At 41.6% G+C, this 12,804-nt stretch overlaps 1 protein-coding gene across 1 annotated transcript in view; it reads right to left on the minus strand.

Annotated features, from left to right (window-relative positions):
- Window positions 1–12,804, minus strand: part of CAPN1 (calpain 1) — a 129,061-nt gene that overhangs the window by 40,559 nt on the left and 75,698 nt on the right. Inside the window, exons 8-12 of the mRNA XM_077458751.1 lie at window positions 11,276–11,361; window positions 11,087–11,158; window positions 7,559–7,719; window positions 2,988–3,160; window positions 754–765 (exon numbers count right to left, since the gene is read on the minus strand). Coding sequence (XP_077314877.1) covers window positions 754–765; window positions 2,988–3,160; window positions 7,559–7,719; window positions 11,087–11,158; window positions 11,276–11,361 — 504 coding nt within the window. The remainder of the gene's footprint in view (window positions 1–753; window positions 766–2,987; window positions 3,161–7,558; window positions 7,720–11,086; window positions 11,159–11,275; window positions 11,362–12,804) is intronic.

Raw genomic sequence — 12,804 nt, forward strand, 5'->3', positions numbered from 1 at the left:
CCGAAACATTACAATTTTACAAAGGAACAGGACACCGCAGAAAACTCATTCATTGCACATATGATTGCCTCTATAAAAGTTATATCAAAAGCCTACACAGTGCTTGAGGTAGAATATTTCTACCTCAAGCACTTTGACAGTAGTATGCCCACTACTGTCCCTAGCTTTACTGCATCTTTTTTGGGGCTATACTGGCCATATGACTACAAGGGGAGATGAGGATGCACTGCTTCTCTCTTTACCACAATTGGACTAATCATGTAATAAAGCAGATAGACACTCTCACTTTTTACTCAGTTTGAGAAAGTTACTGCAAAACCCGACTTATTATCTTTAAAAAAGAAGCAGTTAAGAATCTGCAACGAAGCTCACTAAACTCCTTGCAATTTATAAAAAAAATAAAATAAAAAATAAATGAAGATTTGTTTCTCTCAACTAAAGTGTAATTTCATTTAAAGATTTTTTTCAACAGAAGCCTAATTTCCTGTGTCTTTGATAGCCTATGACAAGAAATCAGAAGATTAGTCATCGCTGACAACTTTCTATGCTTTCCTCACTCCAGTCCAAAAGTAAAAAACTGAAAAAGGTATAGTAAACATGAAAAGTAAGGAGAGTATGTTTAGCCAGAAAAGTGGTAGACCAGAAATATAAGGAGAACACAGGACACAACGAGTGAATTACTGGATGCTCAGTTGACCCGATATAAATACAACTTATCTTTTGCATCAGTTGCAAGGAAATAAGATTGCATACCTCTCTGGGAACCTGTGGAAAGAAAACAGATATGCAAATTATGAATAAGATTCATTATCTGTTATGTATTTTATTTTAAAGCTACAACAGTTTTAAATGGGCCTATTCAGAGATAATACTCTACAGGCGAAATATTGAGAAAAACAACAAATGAATTTAGCACAACCCTGTCATTTCTAATTAGTTTTTAAAAAGAGAGACTTGAAAGAAATATAAAAGATGCCATTACTGATCTCCTTCTGAGAATGCTAGTTAGTGGCTGCCTGTGGCCTAATAATTTTTAGATTGCATGTTGTCACAAGCCGGGCCTTCATAAACCTCTTGAATTGTATTATAACTTTACAGTCCCTTTTTTAGTAAAGTTCTGTTCAAACTGTTATCACAAAATAAATTTGGTATAATATTAAAAAAATACAATTTAAGGCATAGACCAGAACAAGCATGCTTTACCTGAAGTCGGAACTCTTGATCTGCATATTTATTCCTGGTGACTGCCTCAAAGTTTTGAAGGCATTCGATACAGTTTCCATTAGATTTACCTTAAACTATTTAGTGCAAGGGTCCTGCTTGAACTGCATTTAAATTGAAAGTGTTAAGGTTTGATCTCATATTCTATGGTTTAGGTAAATTACAGGAAGATTTTACTAGAAAATTGTAAAATGTATGGCCAGTCTAATAATTTTCAGGAGGCCAGAAATGGCAGCTAATATAAGTCTTTCAGTACAGGTTTCTATAAGGAAAGAATGTTTTGCTAATTGTATCCCTTTTGTTTGCAACAATTGTTCTGAACATATGGTCTAAACAATTGCACATTTATAGCATTTTAAAAAGTTCAGAACAATATTAGGGGTCAGTAACTCTCGGCATGCCAGTCGTGGTTCACCAGGGAAGTCTGAGGCACCCACCTCCCACATATCAGCAAAGCCGGCTGGCGGCTGCAGCTGGCTACACAGAAGAGGGCATGGCTAGTTCACTTATTTTCCTGCCTGCCTCCGTTCCTGCCCACCTCACTTGGCTTGTCTGCAGCCAACTTGGAATCTGTGTTGAGGATGGCCGAATCTAGGGGGTGGTGAGCTGCCCTCCCCCACCATAGATGCTGTGCCTGGGTCGGTAAGCTCCTCCTCTTATGCACAAATTGCACTCAGCCCGACATAGGATAGGCAGCAGAGTTGTTACTACCAACACCGCACAAAACTTAGATTGGATTCTTTTACAGACACAACCTTGATCTGCACAGTGTGTAGAAGGCTGTTGCAGTTCTCACCTGTGAAACCCTCAGATTGGAAATGCAGCACAGCGGCAACAGTCTACTGCGCAATGTGCAGATCAAGGTCGTGTCTGTAAAATAATCCAATCTCTGCTATTTGTAGTGTGGGGAGGAGCAAATCTGCTGAGTTCCCTGCCAGCAGTGACTGATTTTCTGCCCTGCTGACCCCAGACTCTGCCCCACTGACCCCTCTTCTATGCCATGCTACCCTATCCTCTGACCCCATCATATACTCTGCTGACCCATGTCCCCTGCCCTGCGGATCCCATCCAATGCCCTGCTGACCCCATTCTCTTTCCTGCTTACCCCTGTCCCTCTGTCCTGTTGATCCCACCCTATGTCCAGCTGACCTCGTCCTCTGCCCCCCTTGACATCTTTTACTGCCCACCCCCCCCCCCCCCTACACACACACACACACACACACACACACACACACACACACACACACACTCACATCCACACACCAGACAGGCTAGAACTGGTCCCGTTGTCGAGTTAGATGCCCCAAGCTGCCTGCTCTCCTTTTAAACAATTAACCAGCTATTGGGAACTATTAATTTAGAGGTGCAGGAATAGGGACAGATCTTAGGTGTGAAGGTGCAGGAATTGGGACTTATCTGAAGCATGAAGGTGCAGGAAGTGGGACTGATCTGAGGCGGTAGGTTGCAGGAATTGGAGTGACTCAATATTCATTTCTTACTATTATTCAAGTTGTTTACAGCATTTACTTTAGAAAAACTCCTGGTTACTGAGTGTGTGAAGTTGGCCTTTTTTTTAATGTAGCTGCACTTTCAATTTATTTTAAAACCTTTTTTTGGCACACTATACTCAAAACATTGCCTACACCTGATCTATATGTTCTTCTGCGTGTCTTTTATGGGTGAATTCATCCTATTTTTGTATATAAATATGTCACACCAAGTATGCTATATATTTCCCTAAAACTGAGCACTGTCAGCTACCATACCTCATAGACGGCAAAGCCAATGGTCTCCATGTCCTTCCCAAATCTTTTCTCTTTTCTTCGGTTTTTCTGCATAAGCGCAAGGAGGAAGGTGCAGCCTTTTTCATTGCCATAGTCATCATCTTCATCCTCAAGGTCCAGCTTTATTTTGAACTGCGGGTTAATCCAGAACGTAGCTATGAAGGAAAAGAATCATGATAAAAAGGAGGGGAGTAATTTAGCTAGAGAGTCACATATAAGTCAGCTGCTAATCAGTAAAAATTCAGCTCAACTGCTACTGACTTGTCAACAGCTTGGCAGCAATTTCCTAGACATTGTAACCACTGTACCATAACGTGATCTGATGTTTTTTTTAAAGGGGAAGGAGGTATCAATGTTTCAAGTGTCATAAAAAAGTCCATAGTAGTTTTGATTTTTTGAGGTGTGGAAAAGGTAACAAACACTGGAGAAGGACTAATCTGACGAGGCAATTAGCAAAGCAGGAGACCAGTGGATATCTATGACACAGTCTTTGCTGCCAGAGGATTAAATGATTGAGTTGTACATGGTTGTTTATATAATAATGCTTAGAGGAGGTTATTAGGGTAAATATATATGCTGTTTATATCTAAAGATTCCTTGGGGTATTATTTATGTATAGATTATTATTTAAATATTTTGGTTATTTAATATTGTCTCATCATTAGTGTTTATTATTGTTCATTTCTATTATCTATTGCCTCACTATTTTTTCCTTTGTTTCTTGATGTATTAGCAGGCTTGGTAATATACTATGTAGCAGAGATCTGGTTTCCTTTACAAAGAATACTGTGAACATTGTAAATATTTATATGCTGCTATGATTACCTAGCTTTAAGTCCCTGATGAAGCCCAGAGTGATGTAGTGTGTAAAGTGGACCACATCCAGTTTGTGAAGTTTAGCAAGATTGAGAGGATAACAAATCCTTATAATAGCCCAAATACTGTGTGCAACAGTCCTATAGTGAATAAACTTTGCTAGCTGCAGGTTTATCTTATGGTAATAAAGTTTACAAAAACAGTCTTACACTATAGATTACATTTTTATTACATCTGTTGCTGATGGAGGAAATGTGGATGGAAAGGAACTAATATACTCCTTGTGCACTTTTTGACCGTTTGTCAAATTAGGGTACAACATTAACCACTTCCCACCCGGCCATAAATTTGCTATAGGCCGGGCAGTAAGTGGTTAATATTGTAGTTCCGTTATCCTGACTGGGTGACATATGACGTCTTTCAGGATAACAGCCAGCGTGCGCTGTGTCAGTCTGACACGCCGCAACACCGATCTTGGTAAAGAGCCCAGTTGATCAGCCATGTCCAATCACAGCTGATTACAGGGTAAACAGGAAAAGCCGCGTATCGGCTTTTCCTCACTCGTGTCTGACAGACGCAAGTAGAGGAGAGCCGATCGGTGGCTCTCCTAGCGGGGGGGGGGGGGGTCTGCACTGATTGATTATCAGCGCAGCCCAACCCCCCCCCCCCCACAGATGCCCACACTGGACCACCAGGGATGCCCACAATGGATGGCCACCAGGGATGACAGTCAGTGCCCATCAGCAATGCCTGCCAGTGCCATCAGTACTATCCATCAGTGCCGCCCATAAGTACAGCCTTTCAGTGCCCATCAGTGCCACCTATGAGTGCCCATCAGTGCTGCATATTAGTGCTGCTTATCAGTGCCCATCAGTGCAGCCTCATCAGTGCAGCCTCATCAGGGCCTGTCAGTGAAGGAGAAAACATACTTGTTTACAAAATTTTATAACAGAAACAAAGAAACTTTTTTTTTCAAAATGTTTGATCTTTTTTTTGTTTTGCAAAAAAAACTACAGAAAAGCAGAGGTGATCAAATATCACCAAAATAAAGCTCTGTTTGTGGGAAGAAAAATTATAAAAATTTTGCTTGGGAACAGTGTAGCATGACCGCGCGATTGTCTTTTGAAAAGTGACAGTGCTGAAAGCTGAAAATTGGCTTGGGCGGGGACATTGGGGGGTTTGGGACAAAGTGCCTGGTATTAAAATGGTTGAAGTGATTGTAAAGATTTTTGTTTTTGTTTTTATATATAAAAATAACAAGCATGTTATACTTGCCTCCTCTGTGCACTGGTTTTGCACAGAGCAGCCTAGATCCTCCTCTTTTCAGGACCCTCTTCTGTGCTCCTGGCCCCTCCCTACTGTTGAGTGCCCCCCACAGCAAGCAGCTTGCTATGGAGGCGCTCGAGCCGAGCCACATCTCTGTGTATCCACGTAGACACAGAGCAGTGGTTTGGCCCCACCCCCTATCTCTCTTCATTGGCTACCTGACTTTGATTGACTGCTGTATCTCAGCTAATCAAAACAGAGAGTCCTGGATGGTTGAGACACTCCTGCAACATTGCTGGATCAGATGGAGCTAAGGTAAGTATTAGGGGGGCTGAGGAGGGCTGTATGCATTAAGATAAAAAGCCTTGTGCCTTTACAACCCCTTTAAGGGGTAGTTTAAACCATACGCGCATGAAAACTAATGGGAACTGATGGGAAAACTGCACAGATTTCATTTGCAGACACATCAGTTTACCTTGGTTTTCATGCATGTGGACATCAGTTTTTATGCGTGTCAATTATGTGCCCTAATCACACCAATGTTCATGCCATGTCAGTATTTTTCCTGTGCAGAAAACTGCATACAAGTTGCAGATTCATGCGCAGAAAAAATTTGCACACTGTGGTGTGAACATGGCACTTTTCTCTCTCCTCTGCAGCTCTCTGTGGGCTTTGACAGCCTCCCCTGTGTCCTCTGACTTGCCCCCCCCCCCCCCCTTTCCCATCGCTCTGCAGCAATCAATGCCTGTGTCAGATTCTCCTCCAGTCGCTGCGAGGGGAGATCCAGTTGTCAGAATTGGGGTGTGAGTGCCAGCGAGCTTATGTTCAGTTATCCGCTGGAAGAATACAGGTATACTCTCTACACAGAACTATGTTCATTCAGAAGGAGAGAAATGGTAACATCAGCCCCGTGTTTACGGTGTCTGTTTTGTGAATGAACACAGTCCTATCTGTATACCTGTGTTTGATACATTGCAGGTCTGCAGGTGAGAGGGAAACGGACATTCCTTCAAATAAAAAGTAAAATATCAGGGGTCTGTTTAGACCTCAGATATTTCCCCAAAAGTCTCCTGTACTGTAAAAAAGTGGTGAGTGAGGCAGAGGTTAGAGGTCAGTGGTGAGTGATGAGTGAAGCAGAGGTCAGTAGTGAGTAAGGCAGAGGTCAGTAGTGAGTACAGTACCTATAGGTAAGCTTTATTATAGGCCTACGTATAGGTAGAAAACAAACCAGGGGAGTTTACTTGTTCTTTAGGACAGAACTAAACCCTCCTGTACTTTACAGCCAAGGAAGCTGCCATTTTGGCCTGTATGATCTGCAGTTGCAATGGTGCACGTGACCCGCTAAGATACCAGTCTTTTATTGGCTTGACAATCCACTTGAGAGCTGGCATAAACACACCAGCAAATGTAACACTTATCATTCACAGCATGGCTTGAATGTAACTGTTAAATTAATGGGTTTAGTACCACATTAACATCAGTCAGGGTCTCTGGCAGTAGATAGCTCTAATGGCCACTACATGGTTCAAATTACACATGACCAAGTGTGTTCTCTTCCTTTTACAAGCAAACCAACTGTTTAGCTCTCTTCTGCATACAAACTCTCCCTTTCTGGGTAACTAGATTGGAGCACTTTAATTGTTTTTTTTCAGGCAAAGCAAAAAACACAGTTGGTTGTAATCTTCCCTAACTCTCAAGCTGTCAAATGGCTGGTGTCATAACTGATCAGGTAAACAACACCATGGTACCTGCAGATCAGAGGATAAAATGCATATTTCTTGTTTAGTTCTGCTTTAAAGTGGAACTCTGGGCAAGATTCAGGGCTCGTTCATGCCATATGTGCACGAAAAATGATGGGAAAACAAATGCAGATTTTACTTGCAGAGACATCAGTTTCACATCAGTTTTCATGCACGTTGACATCAGTTTTCATGTGCATCAGTTATGCACCCTGTTCATACCAATGTTGATGTCATGTCAGTTTTTTTCCCTGTGCAGAAAATTGCATACATGTTGCAGATTCCTGCACAGAAAAATTCTGCATGTGATACCTGTGTTGTAGTGTGAACAGGGCACATAGAGAACAATTGTTTTTTTTTTCTTTGTGCCCTTGCAGAATGCATGCAGAAAAACTGGCATCACCGTGCCGTGGTGTGAATGAGACCTAAATGTGACATATCTGATGTCAGCAGCATTAACATACTGTGGATCCCACCACCTACTGATCCAGCAATCTTCAGTATGGACCTGCTCAAAGGATTACTCCTTAAGGCAGTATACAGTTTCAAAAGTCACTATATAGTAGTTTTCCCATAGAATTACGAGACAGCAGTGTTTATGTACAGTACGTACTCTTTTGGCGATCACACAATGAAGATAGCTGAATTTTGCATTTTACTACACAGAGGGCTTCAAATAAAATAGAAAATTTTCAAAGTTCTAAGAATCAGAAATGAATGCAATATAATTACCTGGAAAGTTTCTGCAGCCACCGGCTGTGCTCCCTTTTCTCCAGTTTCCATGATAAAATGTTGTGTTCCATTTGCGAATTTTGCGGGCTTTCAAGGCATCTGGTGTGAGATTGCAAATTTCTAGACGGGAAAATTCCCGGAGAAACTCTTGAAATGACATCCTAAAAGAAATAAATCACACAAAGAATATACCAGTGAAAAGGTTTGCAGAAAATTAGGTTTTGATTTGTAATTTCTATACTCTGTACTGAAATCATAACTAAGCACTTAAACATTTCATGAGGGGAATACAAAGGCTGCCACCTCGGATTGCCTTTTCAAAATGATAGCTGTCTGGTTTGCCTGTTGACCCTTTGCCTTTTACGCTTTCTAAGTCACAGATTTGGAAGAAGTATGCAGATAAGTTCTGACTTCACTTTGCCTTGAGGCTCCATGCATGCACACTGGCATAAAAAAACATAGCTTCTACAGGAGTTTTGTGTTCTGACTGTAGAAGCAACTCAATGCTATCCTATGTGTCCATGCACATTTGGACAATTACATGCATATTTTGAGAACAGTATTTAGAGGCAGGAAGAAAAAAACACCTTCTCATTTGCATTTCTGATTGGAGCTCACTGGCAGAAAAAAAACTTAAAACTCCTCGAAACTCATCTAAACTTTGTACAAAAAATATTCTATATGGATGTTTTTTACTCCAGGGAGAACGGATGTTTTTTTAAACCCAGTGTGCATGGAGCCTTACTTTCTGCATGCATGATTCAGGATCAGTGGCTCAGAAAGTATTAAAGTTAGAGAAAACCAAGTAACTAGTTTCTTGTGCAAGGTAAACAACCATAACTCCCACATTTCACAGTGGTGGGTTTCCTTTAATATGGCAGAAGAAATGCTCTCATGACAATTGTGACACACATTGATTACAGTGTATCTGAAGCCAAAAGCTTTTTTTGAATAGAGTGAGGAAGGGTTAGAACCTCTGTCTAATATTTATTGTTGTGTTCCCACAGTAATTTCCTGTACACAGAAACAGTATTTGAGACAAAATCTTCCCAAGAAAGCAAGGTTCTGATTCTTCTCCACTCTACCAAAAAAAGTTTTGGGTTTTTATGTCCTGTCTACATGGTCAGAAATTCAGACGGAAAAAAGTCAGATCGGATTATATTGTCGGAGAATCCGATTGTGTGTGGGCTCTATCGGACTTTTTCCATCGGAATTTCCGCTGGAAAAAATTTGAGAGCAGGTTCTCAAATTTTTCCGACAAAAAAATCCGATCTGACTTTTTCCGATTGTTTGTAGAGAATTCCAATCAGACAAAGTGCCACGCATGCTCAGATCGAATTACGAGACCAAAGCTATTGGCTACTAGCCTCAAAGTAGTTCCGTCGTAATGAACGAACGTCATCTCGTTCCAAACGATCGGATTTTCCGTCAACTTTGACCGACCGTGCGTATGCAACACCAGTTTAAGACAAAATCCGTCAGAAAAAAATCAGACGGATTTTGTTGTCGGAAAGTCCAACCGTGTGTACAAGGCATTACACTTCACCCTGCTACAGTAATTTTTCTGCTTAGTCTGCACCAGTGGTGGCCTGCCAATCATTTTATCTTCAGATGGAACCTAGTACTGCTATCCACAGAGCAGCATATTTTGTATAACCCCCATTCTTTGAATGAGTGACAGCGGAAAAAGAGTAAGCGTTCCATCGCATCTGCCCTCTCTTTTTTAACATTCTAGTTTTTTTGTGTTTTTTGTTTTTTTTGCTTGCGTGTAAACCTATGTTTATGCCAAGCTTGTTTAGATTTACTTACTGTTGATGACTCACTAATTCTACCGCAAGTTCCAAGCCTCACTTATACTTTTGGTATATTAATACTTTTTAAGGTTAGTTACTTTGGATGACAACAATCACAAGTCAGAGGTGAACATTTAAATTCTTACCATAGCTACTTTACAAATGTATACACATTCGTCATCTATGGCAGAACTATTTCAGCTTTGTCTTAACAGTGATTTGTTGAGGGAGAATTGAAAATTGATAAGTCAAAAGCATCATCTGCAATTCTCAATGTACTGTGAATCAGAAATAACTGTAAATGCCACTGTTTAATCCAACATCATTTCACAAAAAAACTAAACTATAGGAACACTCACCAAGCACTGCTGTGTGGCATGCCACATAGTCGCACCCACTCCCCCCTTCAGGTTTTGTTTCGGGGGAAGGGGCCCGATGGGAGGGCGCGGAGACGTGCCCCTTTGCTGCTTCAGCATAGACGGATATGGGCAATTGCGCAAAAGATGTTGGGGGCAGATTGGGTGCATTCCCATACTCCCCTATGGCTTAATTCTCAGCTGGAGGAGCTTAGGGGATTGCCGGGGGCGGGTCTGTGGGCCTCCAGAGGGGTGGTGTACCTGTATCAGGTCGTCACCCCGTTGGGGGTACGTAGCTTCCAGGCGCTGCGGGGTGAGTTTGGGATCCCTCAGTGCATGGCCTTTCATTATGCTCAGCTGTCCCATGCCCTCCGGGCCCAATTTGTGGGGGGATTCCCGGATCCCCAAGAACTATCAGTAGTGGGTGTGATAATTGGGGAGGAGCCCACGAAGTTAATTTCTACTCTATATGACTATCTTAGGAGACGGACGGTAGCCAGACTTGCGGAGGTGGCGAGATATCGGTGGGAGGAAGATGTGGGTCCGCTTGAGAGTGAGGCATGGGAGGAGATCTTAGATGGGGTCAAGTTAGTCTCCCCCAGAATAACGGACAGACTGACTCAACTGTACATCATACACAAATCATATCTTACCCCGGCCAGAATTCGCAAATACAAACCTTCCCTGGAACCAGGGTGTCCGCACTGTGGATGTCTCCCGTGCACTTTCTATCATTTGGTGTGGTCGTGCCCAGACGTTCAGGCCTTTTGGCTCCAGGTGGTTCAATTTCTCCACGATCACATGGGCTCCCCCCTTCAGGTGGACCCCAAGGCTTGTCTCTTAGGCCTTGAGCTGGGCGTCCCGGCGGGCCCATCGAATGCTGCTTTTGTTCAAGAAACCTTATTTTGTGCCCGAAAATTGCTTGCCAGGCTATGGATGCGACCGGAGACTCCGTCGTTTAGAGAGTGGGTAGCGGAAGTTAATCTAACTTTGCCATTGAAGAAAGTTATCTATACACATAGGGGCTGCCCAACTAAATTCAATAAGATCTGGGATCGTTGGCTCAATGACCCGGACACTTGTGTAGGCTAGCCATACTGTATTATTTTGTCTTTTCCCGGATGACCTGTACTAATGTATAATAGTGCTTTTTTCTTCCTCCCCTTTTTGTAATACAATTTTCGTGATTTCTCGCTGTGTTTAATGATATGATACTCATAGACTTGACCTGTGTGTTTTTCTCCTTTTGGCTATGGAGCTACTTCTGTCTGTTACTGCTCTTAGTTACCGCATGTACTTTAAAATGCAACTTGTTACTGTACCATGTACCAATAAACTTGTTTTGTTAAAATTAAAAAAAAAACTATAGGAACACTCACCAAAATTCACCATCTTCCATTTTTAGTCTGAGATCTCTCTCTGATTGATCCACATAATTCCATTCATTTGAACTAGAAATATACAAATTTGCATATAAGCTAATTAGTTTATACCTTTGAGGCAAACTCAATATATCAATGCAAAAGTAGTCATAAAGAGCATGACAGATGCTAAGTTTTGACACGTACCCATCACTCCAGGCACCGGTCCACTCAACCTCACCCCAGGGGTTCCTCATGCGAACTAATTTAGTACTTTGGCCTCTGTAATTAACCTTAAATATAAATAAAATAAAAAAATAAAAAACACAAAATTGTAATCAGGCTTTGAGACTTATTTACCAAGGATGAAATGTTGTAATACGTTTCCATAAGTCAAACAATGGTAACACAATATCAGCATAGCACAGCCAGGAAATCCTACTTCATTTGGAAAGTGAGTGATTCATTAAAGATGAAAAATAAGAGGACTGGCTAGATTGCAATCAGTGTGTGGCCTCAACTGCTCTACAGAAGTCAATTTTTTACTCAACTTCTTTAGAAGGGACATATTGGAAAATGTAAGATGATTAGCGGTTGCAGTTAATCACCTACAGCCACTGATCAGTGTAATCTGACTTTATCAGCCTCATTCTGAGCATAGGAATTCTGATTTATGTTACGCAACACCTAAACTCTATGTTTTTGTTCCTCTGCTCTTGCTTGCCCATCTGTTTGTGATATTTGATTTGCTGTTCCTCTACCTCACTACTAGACTATTAGTCTGTTTATGACCAAGCTTTTTATGTTTCAATATCTTGTACTTTTTTTGGACTCCTACTGCTAATCCTGGTTCATTTCAGGTTAACTCAGTCTCATCAGATCCCTGCTGCCACGCACTCCACGGCTATTATTGAACTCTTGATGTATAAATAAGCCCGAAAAGCCACCTATGGATGTGAATTCCAACATCTGGGCTTACCGCTGCTGCTCTTAGCAGTCCTACTAATTTCAGATAGTTTTAACTCACCAGTCATGCAAATTTAGGGCTGCCCATTAATGGGCAGATATCTCATCTGGTTCAATGGGTGGTGAGACACCTGTCAACCTTTGAAAGTGTCACCACAGTGTGTTCTCCCTGTCTTGATGGTGGTTAAAGTTGCACATGTAATAAGAAGCCTGTTCTCCAAAAATAATGGAAGGATCAATGTTGCAGGGATTTTGTGCAATCTGTGTTCAATAATGACTTCAATAATAACTTATAGCCAGAAATACTTTATTTCCCCCTTGGCAAGTCCTTCCCCATCTGATCAGCGTAGCATAGTTTGTGTCATTCACGATCATTCTAAGGCCTCATACACACTAGATATTTTTAACGTGGCTGTTAGGTGCATCTGGTTATTCTTTTCTGCCTCTAAACGCCCCTGCATGTTATCCTATGTGTCTATGCCCTTAGGGGAGTTTAGAGACAGAAAAAAAACCCACTGCCAGCCCGTCCAGGAGCAGTGGTGTGTTGGCAGAAAAACACTTTCTGCATGTAAACACTTCTAATCGCACGTTAACTCTAGGCACTTTAAGCACTTGAGCGGTAATTCATTTCAGTGGCCAAAATACATTTTTGCCTGGCCAATGAATTGAATTATGACGCAAGTGCTTGACGCACCCAAAGGTGTTACAGGCGTTTACAAACGTCAAGTTTGTTATTAACAAAACATAAAGCATTCTATAAAACAAAGGGC

This window comes from Lithobates pipiens, unplaced genomic scaffold (genome assembly GCF_037356315.1).
Source record: "Lithobates pipiens isolate NorthernLeopardFrog02 unplaced genomic scaffold, aLitPip1_a1.2 Scaffold_10, whole genome shotgun sequence".
Lineage (NCBI taxonomy): Eukaryota > Metazoa > Chordata > Amphibia > Anura > Ranidae > Lithobates > Lithobates pipiens.